Raw genomic sequence first — 16330 nt, forward strand, 5'->3', positions numbered from 1 at the left:
AAGGCCGCTCTCCCAAGGAACCTCATGCAAAGGCTTTCCAATTACCTCCAGGAGAGCTTCATGGAGATGTCCCATGAGGATTTCAGCTCTATCCCCGGACATATAGACCGAATTTTACTGTAGCTGCACTGGCAAGGACTAAACAGTAGAACGCCTAGGGCAAACCAATCATGATAAACCGGACATTGTTAGATTTTTTCCCCAGTAGTTGCACTGCCAAGGACTGAAACGTTAAGCGCCTAGGGCAAACAAATCATGGAAAAACCCACTGTTAATATGAATGTTCTGTTCAAAATAAATGTTTACATGTTTAAAACACTTACCGACTGATCCTTCCCCTGATTCTGGGTCAGGGTTAACGCCTGGGGACGGTTGGTAGGGGATCTCTGTGAGGGTGATGAAGAGATCCTGGCTGTCTGGGAAATCAGCGTTGTAAGCGCTGTCGACTGCCTCGTCCTCCTCATCTCCTTCCTCATCTTCCCCGTCCGCTAACATCTCCGAGGAAGCGGCCGTCGACAATATCCCATCGTCAGAGTCCACGGTCAGTGTTGGGGTAGTGGTGGCGGCCGCACCTAGGATGGAATGCAGTGCCTCGTAGAAACGGCATGTCTGGGGCTGGGATCCGGAGCGTCCGTTTGCCTCTTTGGTCTTCTGGTACCCTTGTCTCAGCTCCTTGATTTTCACGCGGCACTGCGTTGCATCCCGGCTGTATCCTCTCTCTGCCATGGCTTTTGAGATCTTCTCGTAGATCTTTGCATTCTGTCTTTTCGATCGCAGCTCAGAAAGCACGGACTCGTCGCCCCACACAGCGATGAGATCCAAGACTTCCCGATCAGTCCATGCTGGGGCCCTCTTTCTATTCTGAGATTGCATGGCCATCTCTGCTGGAGAGCTCTGCGTCGTTGCCAGTGCTGCTGAGCTCGCCACGATGTCCAAACAGGAAATGAGATTCAAACTGGCCAGACAGGAAAAAGAATTCAAATTTTCCCGGGGCTTTTCCTGTGTGGCTGGTCAGAGCATCCGAGCTTGGACTGCTGTCCAGAGCGTCAACAGAGTGGTGCACTGTGGGATAGCTCCCAGAGCTATTACCGTCGATTTCCATCCACACCTAGCCTAATTCGACATGGCCATGTCGAATTTAGCGCTACTCCCCTCGTTGGGGAGGAGTACAGAAGTCGAATTTAAGAGACCTCTATGTCGAACTAAATAGCTTCGTTGTGTGGACGGGTGCAGAGTTAATTCGATTTAACGCTGCTAAATTTGACATAACCTCCTAGTGTAGACCAGGCCTCAGTGAAAGAGACAAGACTCCAAGCTGCACGGAACTGAAGAAGAGTTCTGTGGAGTTCAAAAGCATGTCACTTTCACCAACAGGTGTTGGTACAATAAAAGATATTACCTCACCCACCTTGTCTCTTGCATGAAGAGTGTAATTTAGGGCTCATAACGCTGCTTTTTTGGGCCCAATCATGTATCTAGTGAAGTCAATGGCAAACGTTCTGTTAACTTCAACAGAAGTAGGATTGGGCTCTTTATTCAGAAGTACCTCAGTATTTGGAGCCTTCCCGTTGGAACAATTGGACTGGAATGGCAATCTGCAATCATTTACATGCCATTTGGTCTTCATTACAAATTAATGAAGTGATAATTACTCTTTGCAATCGTCTATGTGGAGAAGATAGTGGTGCTATTTGCTTTATCAGACAATTAATACATCTACATTCAAGTGCTTGTGTAAACTTGGCGGCTTAGAAAGTTGTTGGGTTAGTAGACGTATGAAACTTCAATGAAATTACTGCAATAAAATTGCATCGTCTATTGAGCAATTCTAATTCTTCAAATAGAGTTCCTATTTTTGTTTATATCTGCCATAGGAAGCGTAAGTATATTAATGTACATATTGATGCAGACGATAGTAAATAAATCAGTTGTAAATCATTGTGAATTACTTTAAATTTCCAGATAAAATACCTGTTGTTTTTCAAGTGCTGGTCCCTGTGTATATTCCACTGTGGCTGTTTATGCGCTCCATGCACCTGAGTCCAGAAGATTTTTGCTAACAATGTCCATTGGTCTGCACCTGTGCCCTTCCTCTCCTTGTGCTCCAGACGGAGGGTATTAGAGATGCCTGCCTCTCCAGTTCCTTTCTACCTCTGTGTGGTATGCGATAGAACCCTCCAGTGTCCACAGACTGGTCCTTCAACTTCTAATCCGTAAATATTGTAAATATAAATATTTGTTGTTAGTTCTTAGTTTTTAGTAGTTCGTTTAGCTAAAGGTTTTGGGAACCCCTCCTTCCAAGCTTCCCCGCTGCACACTCCCTGGTATGGGACACAGGTTATATTCAGGATTCTTGCTTCAAAAGCTGAATCTCCTGCCCGTGATGCTTCCTGGTTTAGCAACAACCATTAGAGCTGCCTATACTGCCCCGGAGAAGCTCATACGTCCACTAACTGTACTATCTCCTGCTCTTTTCCCAGCCGAACCTGGAAAGCACCAGAGTTCAGATGTAGGGAACATCTCAGGGAGACTGCCATGAGGCCCCCAGTCTGATCTGGGCTGGGCAGACCTCCCTTCCACCCCCCGTACACTGGGCAGAGGTATTGAGGAGTGAGCCACTAGCACTACCACTTCTGATACGGGGCGAGCAAGGGTAGAGCCAAAGACTCCTTCTCCCAGGCTCACCATAAGGGTAGAAAGCCCTCTCAAAATCCTAAAGAGAAATCCTCCCCCCCCACCCCTCTGATCCACCCTAAGTGGAGGACTTCTTCCCCATCACCTTCCAAGTCAAGTGACTCTGTGCCCAGTTCTGCAAGGATCAGGAGTCCATAAAGGTCACTATACTGACCTGCAGGCTCCAAAAATTGAGTGCCTCTATATTGGCACCGTCAACAGGAGCGGGACCTTTGGAACTGAGCACGGAGAGACGTGAGCCAACGCCAGGACAACCATCGGTAGTGACAAAGTACAAGCACCAAGAACCACATGCAGCGTCATGCTTGCATAAGCAGACATCAGCTTCCAAGGGCTGACACGCTCGTGCTCATTCTCACTCACTCGCGCGCGCGCACACACACACACTCACTCTCTCTCTCTGAGTGGGGATAGATACACTACTCAGTATGATGTCATCCATCAGGATCCAGAATCTCCCCTTCTATCAGATCTGGTCCTTACTACAAGGGAGATGCTGACACCATCTATCCATGAATGCTATCACAGAAGTCAATCCTGCTTCTGCCAGTCCTGGCATTTCTGCATCAATGGTCCTGGTGGCACCACCATTACAAATTGAACCTATGTTTTCCTCTTTGGGTGAATCTGACATTGGGAGGGACCAATATCACCTCCACTGAGAGATGTGAGTCCAGGGAGGGGATCCATAATTTCCTGGGACCTACCTTGACCTTAGAAGATGGGGTACCCCCCTTGGGACTGTTGGTAACCTATCTCTTTGGGACCACTTTCATCAATGCTGGATCCTTCTCATTGGTCTTAATGAGCACCATAGGAGCTGTCCATGCAATATCCTGAATTGGTAAAGCCAAGGGAGCAGAGTTTTTGTTCACTCATCCTGCCCCACACTTTTTTTGGTGGTTCAAGCTGCCACTGAAAGGGGTGGACAACAGTTCCCAAGGTCCACCCTCTCAGATGAAGAAGCCAAACATTTGGACCTCCTCACAAGGAAGGTATTTACATCAAATAGGCAATTACCAGGCCTTGCTGTAAAAGTATGATTTTGTGAACTACTGTAAGATTTCAGAATTCAGAGGCAAGGATAAAGAACAATTTCAAGCCTTTATCAAGGGGGGTAGATTGGTGGCTAGAACATCCCTCTAAGGGATGACAGCCTCAAGATCAATGGTGATTGCATTGTTATGGTGGGCAAATCCTGACTTCATTCCTCAGGATTCCCCAGGGAAGTTCAATCCCCTGTGGAGGATTTGATGGAAATAGCTTATTTAGTGAAAAGACTGAATTAAAGACTCAAGGGTGACCCTCCGCTCCTTGGGGATATATATGGTGACACAGAAGACGTGTCATGGGCAGCCTCACAAGTACCACAAGCCTTCTACCACCAAAGGGGATATGAAATGCCACAAAAGTGGCAGAGGTGCAGAGAAACAAACACAACACTCCTCCTTCCCAGCCTCCTGTCAAGATTTTTTTTTCACTGGACCCATGAGAGCTGCGATCCACCTCACAGCCACATAGGGCATCACATGCTCCTACTCAGTGGGTACTGCTTGTCAGTCACCCATAGTGGAATATGCATAGGAACTATCACCTGAAGAAGCAAAAGAAGTTACTTATCTTGTACAGTAACTAGAGTTCTTTGAGATGTGTTCTCCCTACCTGTATTCCACTATCTGCGCACTCCTCCTCCTCTGTCTCAATCCTTCACTCATGATTTGTGGTAGAGAAGGAACTGGAGAGATGGTTGCTCTGCACTTCTCCTTATGCCCTTGGTTCAGAGCACAAGAAGAGGAAGGAAGAGTGCAGTAGTGGACCAGTGGATGCTGCTAGCAAAAATTACCCTGTCTCAGGCATGTGGAGTGCATGACAATGCCAGAGAAGAATACAGATAGGGACCACACATCTTGAAGAACTCCAGTTACTATAGAGGTTAGTAACTGTTATTTATAATCCTATCTAATTTAATCTTGAGATATTTCAATAATTGACCTTATTTGTTCTGGAAACCCTATATTTCATAGTTAAAGTGCAAGAGTTGATGATTAACATATAAATAGTATTTTCCTTTGAGTCTTTGTCCATATATAGAAGTTGCATTGGTTTAATTTAATTCTGCTTTTAAATGGATGTAGTTAATCCAGTGCAAATCCCTATGTGGACACTTTTAGTTTGGTTTAATAGTGTCTTATATCTTAAATTAAACCCATGCCACGTTCTCATGTAGACAGGCCCTTAGAAGCCCTGGAATGCTGCTCAATGGAACTGGAAGCTGGGATTAACAATGCCTGGGTTTTATTTCTGACTAGGCCACTGACTTGCTATGTGCCTTCTGAAAGGTCAATAGACCCTTCTGGGACTGTTTCACCATCTGTAAAGTGTTGATAATACTTCCCTGTCTCACAGGGGTTTTGTAAGTAGGGTTGCCAACTTTCTAATTGCACAAAACTGAACACCTGCCCCGCCCCTTCTCCGAAGCCCCCCCTCCTCCACCCCTTCTCCGAGGCCCCGCCCCCTCTCTACATCCCCCTCCCTCCATCATTTGCTCTCCCCCACTCTCACTCGAAAACTATATGCCTGGCAACCCTATTTGTGAAGCTTAGTGACTTAATGTTTACCATGGACTACTTTGAGATCATTGGATGGCAGATGCTGTATCAGATGAATGTTGATCAGAATCCAAACTTAAATTCGGAATTGATGTGGGTGCACTGAGGAAGGCACTTCTTTGGAAAATTTTCTGATCTGTCCTGAAGAATAGTTGTGGTCCCTCTGAAAATACTTACTTCCATCTACTTCACACATTCCAAAATTTGTACCTTGCAGAAGCTCTGTTTTAGGACTGAGTACTCCCTAGCTATATTACATCAGGTTGCTGGTGTGACATAGGGTTTTCATTATTGAATGTGTTGTGTGTATCTCTAAGAGTGACAATGATGTGTGAGGTGAATTTCTGTAACAGCTAAAAACAGCCAGACTTCAGTATGACAACAGTTGTATTCCTGTGTGTACATGTAGTCCCCTTGAAAGCTATAAGAATAGGTTTGGGAGTTGTAACAGGTATTTTATGAGTCTCAGGGTTGGGTGTATTTTGTCTCTTATTTTCTGTTTTGTTTTAATTTAAAATGTTAGTCATCTGAGTCTTTCACATAAGTCAGGCTCCATCCTTGGGTCGATGGGTATTCTGAAATGGCTGGCAGTCAAGAACCTGGACATGGGGACTGTAATAATGCGTAAAGTGCCTGCTGAATGGCAGCAGCCTGATGTTGGTATTGATGTACTAGAGCTTGTCCCGTATTGAAACAAAAAGATGGTTGGCAATGCTGAAGAATTCAAACAAATATCTGCAAAGTTCAGTCCTGTTTATGCTCCTTATTATTTAATACTTGTGAACGCTTGCATGTCCAAATTCTTGTTTGCTTAACGTTTTGGTGGAATTGATACTATAGTCGCACATTCATAGTCATTTGCAAACAACAGTATTAATATACCAAGAGCTGCTCACCGTTTGCTTTTGTTCATTTAAAATTTTTTTATAGTCATCCATTCAGGAGCAGAAAAAATACGGTGTGACTTAAGAGTCCAGTCACACATGCTGAGTGACTTAGGGCAGGTCTACACTTAAAATGCTGCAGCGGGAGAGCTGCACTGTGCAGCTGCACCACTGTAGTGCTTCAGTGAAGATAATACTCCACTGATGAGAGAGCACCTCCCACCGGTGCAGTTAATCCACCTCCAAGAGAAGCGATAACTATGTCGATGGGACAAACCCTCCCATTGACATAGCGATGTCTACACCAGGGGTTAGGTCGATATAACTGTGTCGCTCGGTGGGTGGATTTTTCACACCCCTGAGAGATGTACTTATCCTTGTGTACGTTTGTAGTGGAGACCTGGCCTAATGGAGAATACTTGAAGAGACCACCCTCCCAGGTGATTTTTTTTCTCTGTAAAGTAACTTGCAAATATTTGTGTTTAACAATATGGGGACAGAAATTGGGACTGGTTCATGAATATTTTGCAAACGGGAAAAATACATAAATTTGTCAGATAAAATATCCAAAAATATTTGTACGATGGGACCATATTTGTAAGATACCATTGTGATGAGTGTGGTGTAAAATCCTATCTAGCACTGGGAGGACCTGAGTAATCAGGATGCTATGAAAGGTAAGCTAATGGGTTTTTTTAAAATAATTGTGGTAGCAAAGCTAAAATGGACTGGGTCATGGTACCAGATGAACTAAACAGCAATCTCTGAAGTATGTTGCTTTCTAGTGAGAGGCATCTAAAGAAACTGTTAAAGCCCTAAAATTTCATTATGAACTAATGAATTCCAACAGTGGCCAATGACAGACCATGAATTTCTCTTGAGATGTCTGTTTAAACCTTGTAAGGGACTTTTTCAACTGTTTAGAGTATCTAAGTATGAGGATATACACAGTGATCAGCCTTAAAAAAGTATCAGGGGGTAGCCATGTTAGTCTGTATCCACAAAAACAATAAGGAGTCTGGTGGCACCTTAAAGACTAACAGATTTATTTGGGCATAAGCTTTTGTCTTAATGTCTTAAAAAGACATCACTGGTTACCATTTAACATGTGATGTACCTCACCCGGTGCATCGAATGCCCCAATAACAACTGTGTGGATGAAGGCAGACAATCACTATACTCTCGAATGAACTCACACAGAAAAATTGTAAAAGACAAAAACACTGGTGGGCAAACACTTCTCATAAAACAATCACTCCATATCTGACCTCTCAGTCCTTGTCCTCAAAGGAAACCTTCACAACAGCTTCAAAAGATGAGATGGGGAGCTTAAATTCATCACTTTGCTAGACACTAAAAATCATGGACTCAATTGAGATGCTGTTTTGATGTCTCCTTATAGCAATCTGTAGCCCACTAACCCTCCTTTATCCTATGACTGCAGAGGTGTTAATTGTCAACTTCACCTTGAATGGTGAAGACTTCACTCTTGAACTAACTCTTTAACAATATTTTCCACCTTGTATTTAGCTGTGACACTCCCATTACCTTTCCCAGACCTGAAGAAGAGCTCTGTGTAGTTTGAAAGCATCTCTCTCTCACCAACAGACGTTGGTCCAATAAATTTTTTTACCTTACCCACCTTGTCTCTCTCATTTAAAAAGTCAACATTTAACAGTTACCACTTCTAAATATAGGGAAATAACTATCAATTTTCTTGTAAACTTTGTGGTAACTTGATAAATGTTGACTACTTAATGGTAACTGCTATATATGCTTAATGTATTCATGGGAACAGGAAGTGTACGTTTGACAAGGTTTTCCCATCAAATTTCTAGGTACAGCAGGGACATTTTCTAAAGTGAGTTCAGACCCTTCATTATACTGTTTCATCATTATGTGAAGCTCTAAATGCAATTACTATTGCTGTTGACATAATCAATATACTTAATATATTTTTCTTTTCTTTTTTTCAGTGGGAAGAAATTAGTGGAGTTGATGAACATTATACACCAATCAGAACTTACCAGGTATGCAATGTTATGGATCACAGTCAGAACAACTGGCTGAGAACAAACTGGATTCCACGCAACTCAGCTCAGAAAATCTATGTGGAGCTCAAGTTTACCTTGAGGGACTGTAATAGCATCCCTCTGGTTCTGGGCACTTGCAAAGAGACCTTCAATCTCTATTATATGGAGTCTGATGATGACCATTCGGTCAAGTTCAGAGAACATCAGTTTACAAAGATTGACACCATTGCAGCTGATGAGAGCTTCACTCAAATGGATCTTGGGGATCGAATTCTCAAGCTCAATACTGAAGTTCGTGAGGTGGGACCTGTCAGCAGGAAAGGTTTTTACCTGGCTTTTCAAGATGTGGGTGCATGTGTTGCCTTAGTATCAGTGAGAGTGTACTTCAAGAAGTGCCCTTTCACTGTAAAAAACCTGGCCATGTTTCCAGATACAGTACCTATGGACTCACAGTCATTGGTGGAAGTGCAAGGTTCTTGTGTCAATCACTCCAAGGAGGAAGACCCACCCAAGATGTATTGCAGTACAGAAGGCGAATGGCTAGTGCCCATCGGAAAGTGTTTGTGTAATGCTGGCTATGAAGAAAGAGGCTATGAATGCCAAGGTAAAAACGTACTTCATGTTCACCGTTCGGTTATTAACAGGGGTTTCACCATCTGTCTATGTTCCATATATTGGCTTATGTTAATTTTTCAGAAGCTAATGAGAGATTTATTAGATCACAAAATTGCTCATTAAATTAGTTCTTGTTTAATTTATGTAAATAATGTTATTTAACCATATTTATTTATTAGGGTTGAGTAAATAATTCACAGCTAATACTGAATTCAGCAAATCTAGACTTGCTTCCCTCTCACAGACTTTCTAACAGCCCATTACAATTTCCTCAAATGTATATGCTGTGTCGAAGTATTTGAAACTTTTTAATTCTGGCTTGATTGCTTGCAGTCCTCTGTGTTTAGTATTTGATACTTGAGTTGTGTTGGTTAGTTGTGACCGGTCAGGTAAAATACATGGTTTTGATTCTGGTTCCACATTGGTTGTGTGTGCAAATGCTTGCAAAGCGAATACTAATGTTTGCAGATTCTAAGTTACATTTCCATGAATCCTCAAACTTTTGACTCAGTCATTTTCTGCAAACATGTAAGTCAGTGAAACTTGGTTAAGTGAAAACTCCTAGAAATAGAACACACTGGGGCTTGATTGGTCAACGCCAAGTTATTGAAGCATTTGAATCTAGATTCATTTGCAAACTGCTTTCAACATTTGCTCAGCTGTCTCAATGAAATGATGATTTTATGTTTTGCCTTTTACTCAAAGATACTTGGGTCTTTCTTTTAGTCTTTAGTTTCTTTTAGTGGTGCCTTGGTCAGTAACTTGACTGGTCACTACTGACTAGAGATGGTCAAAACTCAGAATTTCCATTTTGTGGGAAATGCCATTTTGTAATTTGTTTTCATTATGAAAATTTTTCTGTAAATCCTTAGCCTCGTAGTGCCAACAAAAGTGTTTTTATGATGATTCTTCTTGAAATGTGCTCATATAAAAAGGGGTATTACAGTTATCCCAGCAAACAGCTAGTGCAATAAGTTGTAGTTTAGACCATTACCTTGAACTTCCTTGAGACTGGTAGACTCCTTTTACATAGGCCATCCAACAGTCTTCATGTGTGTAGGAGAAATCGTGGGAGATGGGAGCACCCACCTCTGATTCCGCAACCAAAGCTATGCAATTCTGAGTCCTCTTCTAACGAAAATAGCTTTCCCACAGAATGTGAGAGAGGAGGATGGGAGACCAAAGGGATCAAGTGTACAATGTTTGTTGTTTTTGGATTGGATGTTAACTTGTTTCCTTTGAAAGGGTGGCTCAAGGAGCTGAAGTTTATGTATTTTTTTCCTTTAATTAGCTATAAACAAATTAAAAAACACAAATTAGATTTTTCTATTAGACACTAAAATCAATAGGAGCTGGAATTTTATTATTCAGGCACCCATGATATTTGGGGCTCCTATAGCCACATTTTAAATTCCTGAAAAGTTTGGGGAAAACATTGGTATTACTCTAACCACCATATATAGTCTTGCTATAACATTAGAGCCCTTGTCCCTGTAAATGATGGAAAGCCCTTGGTTTAGAATTACAGTCACACAGGAGCATGAAAAGACAGTCGCTGCAGAGAGTATCAGGGAAAACCCGAACCAATGATGAAGTATTCAGTAAAAAAGCTATTTTTTCCCCTTGCGGTCAGATTCTGTTCTCAGACATAGCATGTGCTGTTCCTACTGAAGTCAGCAAGGGTTATGCATCTGTGTTTTTTAGGGCAGATTTTGACCATGAATTTAAAAGATAAAAGGCGACACTAACACTACAATCATTTCTTGGGATCCGGTCCTTCTGTCCTGTTCTCTTGGCTTCAACTGCATATGTTCATCAAATGGGCTTTGTATGATCAGACCATTTGCAAAAGTGAAGGACATTCTGGTTTACTCTGGTTTTACATATAATGTCTTGCTGCCCTGACAACTTTTTTCGAGACTCGTATTTGTCAAATATTTTCACCTTGGTGTGATTTAAGTGGCACTCTCAAAACAGTTGGTAATCCAACCCCTCACTGCTGTTGACGTCAGTACCACAGCAGGAATCGGAAAGCTTGGAATGGAGTTCAATTTTTCACATACTTTTTAACTGACCACTTTGGTTCAGTTTGGCTGCTTCTGCCCTTTTTTTGCTTGTCAGGGATTCAGGATTGTGGTGTTTGGAATAGACACAAAATGGGGTTACATACATAGACTTGAATGAATGGGGAATTGGAAATAATATAGTTCCCCTACTTGAAATTAATTTAATATAATCTGAAGAGGGAAAAGCAATAATATAGCACTGCTGATCTTCAGAGTGCTTTAAAAACATTTAATTATGTAAGGGATTTTTGCCCGTTGAGCCTGTGTGCAAGCACTTTCTGAAGTTCTGATTTGCTTTTACACCAGCAATTTTTATTGTATTCTATCTCTGCTCTAATACTGGTCCTTATAAGGATTTCATAACAGATTTTCAAATATGCAGTCATCTTGCATTAGAAGAATATTGTCACAGGTAATGAAATTAAATCCTCTAATGAGGTCTGATGAGTCCATAAAGTTGGTTTCGAAATCATCATGCACAACTTCTCTTCATATTGGCAAAAGTGTTGTGGCTCAATCTTGCCCTCAAATAAGCAGCACACACCATTTTTCACATACATTTTAAAGACAGCCTTGCTTCCATTGCATGCCAAGGAAATGAGTAAGCTTTTGGGGGATAGGCTCTGGGCTTAGCTGTTACAAATGTGATTTGAAAGTATTGCTTCCTGTTTGTTTCCATGTTGTTAAGTCAAGATCAGACAAATTGTCTGTTAGTTTTTGGCCCCGATCTTGCATTTGATAGCATGTGAGCAGACTGCTGCTCCAGTGAAAACTTCTATTGATTAGGGGGCTTCATGTGGATATATGACTGTCTGCCTACATGCTATCAATTGCATAATCAGGGCTTTATTTTGCTACAGGAAAGCAAAATGTTGTTCTTATTCATATTTTCTTTGTTCTTTCATGTAGCCACCTTTGTTAACATATGTGTGAGGGAAAGTCACTTTTAGAAAGTGTACAGTTAGTCCTGTTGAGGAATTTGTCTTATTTAATCCATTCAGGGTAACTGTTAAGATTTAGGCTCTTATCCTGCAAAGGATCTACACCCGTGTTTGAATTGAGGCACTGTGGTTAGTCCCAGTTAAAGTCAGTGAAACTACTTGGTATGTAAAGTACACCCATGTGTAAGTCTTTGCAGGATTAGGGCCTTGGAATGCTATAAACATTGCTGAAGCATCTTACTGAGTGAGATGCTTGTTATAAATTTGGACAGCAATATGTGTTTGGGTTTGTTCTCTTCGCATAACTTTGCCAGTGTGTTGGGGGACTTGACTTATAGCACTCTTTCCCAATGACAGCATTAGGCTTCGGTTGAATAAAGACTACCAATTTTATGTTGGACTCTATGGTCGTTTTCTGATGTTTGCTTAGAACTGGATTTTCACCTGACTTGTTCCAATTCAGCTGTAAACCTGATTTGAACTTCCGGTGTCAGTCCCTAGACGTGGAAGATGGATGTGTGAAAGAATTACATGACCTAGCTCTGTTCTTCCAAAGCAGTGACGTTTAATTTTTAATTTTTTAGAATGAAGAGACCATTACGGATATCTTAGAAATTAGATGTTATGTCTCCTAGTCCATCCCCTACCAATAAAGGACTGTTCTCTATTGTAATTTTGCTTATGTGTTGCATGGGCTAGTTTTAAATGTCCCAAGTGATGGGTGACTTCCACCACCTCCCCTTGTGATATTTCACACACTAATAGAACTCACTGTTAGAAAACTCTTCCTGCTTGTCATCTTAATATTTCTCTTTCTTAGCGTCATTCTCTGTTCTCCTAGTCATGCCGCTTTCCAGTATGCTTTATAACTCCTTTCCTTTTTTTGGTGTTTGCACCTTTTAAATATTTGTAGACTGTTCTCATTTCCCCACACTCAGTCACCCCTAATCAAGCTGTACTTATTTAATTCTTTTTTAAAATTTTACCTTCAGTTGTCCATGACTCTTCAAAAGTAGTTGTCAAAAATAGTAAATTCATTTGATAATTCTCTATAATGCATATTGACCGGATGTATATCTTTAACTAATTGTTTACCTAATTTTTATGAAGGCACTCCTATCCTATGGTGACAGTTGCCATATAAGTACCTAGATAGGTGAATGTCTGTTTTTACAAACTTTGACTCACTTCCCAATTATTCAAATACATTTTCTGTTTGTTTTTTCTTGGTGACATGGAGGAATTGTTAGTTGTGTCTTAATTATCATATCTTTTAGGATTCCCCATCTGCCTTTTACATGGCTGGACTTTAATATGTCCACTTCTCAACAATTACTCACTAAAGTATTCTTTTTCTCTAATTTTGGTCTCCTGCAATTAAATACCTTGCACTGCTGCTTCAATATGTGAACGTAAGCCTTTGGTCACTGGTTCCAAATATCATACTATCAATCAGTTCCTTTCCATTGGTAAGAGTCAAGATGGTGTCTTCTCCAGTTGGAATCTTTTCTACGGAATGATAGAGAATACAGAAATAGTCCTTCTCTAGTAATACAGTGGACATTTATATGACTCTGGAGAATCTTCATCTGGTATATTGTGGTCAGTTTTGGGTACGTCATAAACAGAAAGATTTAGATAAACTGGATGCCCTCCAAAGAAGAACAAAAATGAATGAGGATAATGAGAATGTATATAGCATGGTTAATTAATAGTCGGGGGGGGGGGGAGGGTCCATGCTAAGTTTATACCTTTCCAGAAATGAAGGAGGGTGAGGAACTAAATTGCACAGTGCAAGGGTTTATAACTAGGAAGAATGAGATGGGGAAAAAAATAAAAAATAAATTTAGGCAAAATATTAGAAAAAATTAGCCTGACAACTTCCTATGTAATAATCTGAAAGTCTCCCAAGGGAAATTTGCAAACATACAATGGGAAATTGTGTCCCCATTTGGGAGTAAAAATGAACTTACATGCACTTGAGTACTTTTTCAACAGGTTACACTTCAGAGCACAACATCCATTGTGTTTTCAAATGGTAGAACAAAAATAAATTGACAGGCCTGAGGAGAATGGCTCTCTAAGCACACAAGTGCATGTTCATCTACATGCTAGCATTACAAACTGCAGTTTAAAATTTAGATGGTGGATTTCCACTTTTGAGTAATCCTGAATTACTGCAATGTTTTGTTCTGCATTATCAAAATTCAAATTGTTGAGAGGTTTTATAAAGGCATTTATGAAACGGTTTTTATTTTTTGTCTTGTAAATTTCCTGTGTGATAAAGTTTAAAACTTCAACAACTGACAAACAAATTTTATATAACAAAATACAAAAAAACGTCTAAGGACTGAATCCAGTAAACCTTCCTCATGCAGATAGTTCTTACTCAACTGAACAGTCCACTTAAGTAAAAGGAGAAAATGGTCCTGGGAAGTTGGGGGGGGGGGGGGGGAGGTAAATTATGTGTAACATACATGGTTATCGCAGAAATGCTTTCTCAATTTCTCTACTAACACTAAATTATTCAAACACTTAAGCTCTATAGTACAGTGTGCCAAACTAGATTTATATCTCTCAATTCATGGAAATATGAAAAGAATGCCAAACCTACCTATATAAATCTGAACAATCTCATTTTTGTTGAACTCTCTGAGAAATGAATACTGTATTTCTGAGGTATCGTTATGAAAAATGATATTAATATACTGTGAGGAATTAAAAAGGAATTGAAGAGAGATGTTTAAATATAAATAACAATTTTGGTCTCAGCATACTTAATTATAAGTTTTCATCTACCAATAATTGTATTCCTGCTTTCAACAAACATTTTTTGAATGAAAAGAGGGAAAGGAGCAATTAGGAGTTATTTAACATGGTGCACGTGGGAGCACACAGGAGAGGGGACATGTAGTGTGTGTTTATGAGCAAGGTTTATTGATCTATAAGCCACCGAGGCCAGTAGTTTCCCCATGAAATGGCTGAATATCTGACAGATTGCATATGCAATCGGGGCACTAAGTTAGACTACTTATTACACTTATGCACCTATCTACAAGATCACATTGTACTTAGTTTTTAATTAAGAGGTTGTTGCACTAGGACTGCATAATCACATAGTGGCAACAGTAACATCAAAAGTTAGCATTTACATGGTGTCTTTACAGAAATCTGGAAAAGCCACAAAATCAAGCACTGGTCCTACAATATACACATTTATTAGGACACCAGAATTTGAAGTGGCCTTCATTTTAAGTCTGAAAAAGTTGTTTGTTTTTAACACAAAACAAAATGTTTAAAGGAGGATTGCTAAGCTTTTTTTGCTCTCTATCTAAAATTACATTACATAGAGATTACTATAAATTACAACACATTCCTTACTTATAGCTATGAAATATGCATTGTTCTCATCCAGTTCAGATCCTAAAAGTTCATGAACAGAACTCTAGGATTTTCACAAGTGTTCAGCACTGGCCTAACTCTTCTCCCTGAAAGTCGATGGTAACGAGTATCCTCTCTGATTTGAATATCATAAGCAGAGCTAGATGAATAATTTAAAAAATCAGGTAACTTACTTACAAATATTGCAAAATGAATTTAATACATAATTGCGAACATATTAGTCACATTATCAGACCAGTTCTGTAGATGGGCAAAACTAAAATAGAAAATTCTCTAATTGAAGAAAAAAAAAAAGAGAAATTCACTGAATCAGTATTGTATAACTTGCTCTAGTCAATAGTATGGAATAGTTCCAGTCATGTATATTTTACTTGAGAAGATGCCTTTCAATAATGCAGAACAAATTTGCTGCCAGCTGTGATAAAGTCTAAATATTTTGTGTTTATTTACTTCTACTTACATAATCATTTTTTATATTAACAGACTAAATGATAATCTTATCTTAGAACATTTTTAAATTTTAATATTTCCCTCAAATTATGTGTAAAAGGGCAGTGTCTATATATTTTATAATTCTGATACTCAGGGCTGGATTTTCAGAGTGCACTTCAAGCTAGTGGGAAACACAGAAAAGGCAATATTTTAAGAAGTGCACCTAGTGCAACTTAAAATAGGAAAATTGCACTGTACATTTATATAACTCAAATTTATGTTTGTCACAGAAGACGATTTGCTATGTCTGTGAACTACCCACTGTTCACTCTGCAACATGCATCTCCAGTAATGTTACGTTTTAAGCAATAGAAGGCACACACATTAGAACATCCCTGCTCCTGCTTGAAAATGAAGGGGTATCTGAGGTCCATTTGGCTCCTATTTGTGAACCTGCAGTTTGTTTCTGATTTTGATACTGTACGAGATATCCTCAAAGCATCTGCTTTTGAGTTTTTGTTCGGGTCTTTGCTGCAAATGTTTTTCAGCTATGTGTGATAAGGGCTCTTAAGGGACCTTGCTGGCATTTCCTCAACCTTTTTCATTTTAATGGTTTTGCTTCTTTGTTGGCTCTCACAAGATATATTTTTTTTA

The 16330-nt window shown here is 40.1% G+C and overlaps 1 protein-coding gene across 2 annotated transcripts in view; it reads left to right on the forward strand.

Annotated features, from left to right (window-relative positions):
• EPHA3 (EPH receptor A3) overlaps window positions 1-16330 on the forward strand; it is a 320163-nt gene that overhangs the window by 106356 nt on the left and 197477 nt on the right. For both annotated transcript variants that reach the window (XM_065406996.1, XM_065407004.1), the window contains one exon: window positions 8164-8824. In XM_065406996.1, the coding sequence (XP_065263068.1) occupies window positions 8164-8824 (661 nt within the window). The remainder of the gene's footprint in view (window positions 1-8163; window positions 8825-16330) is intronic.

The sequence above is a fragment of the Emys orbicularis genome, chromosome 1, assembly GCF_028017835.1.
Source record: "Emys orbicularis isolate rEmyOrb1 chromosome 1, rEmyOrb1.hap1, whole genome shotgun sequence".
Lineage (NCBI taxonomy): Eukaryota > Metazoa > Chordata > Testudines > Emydidae > Emys > Emys orbicularis.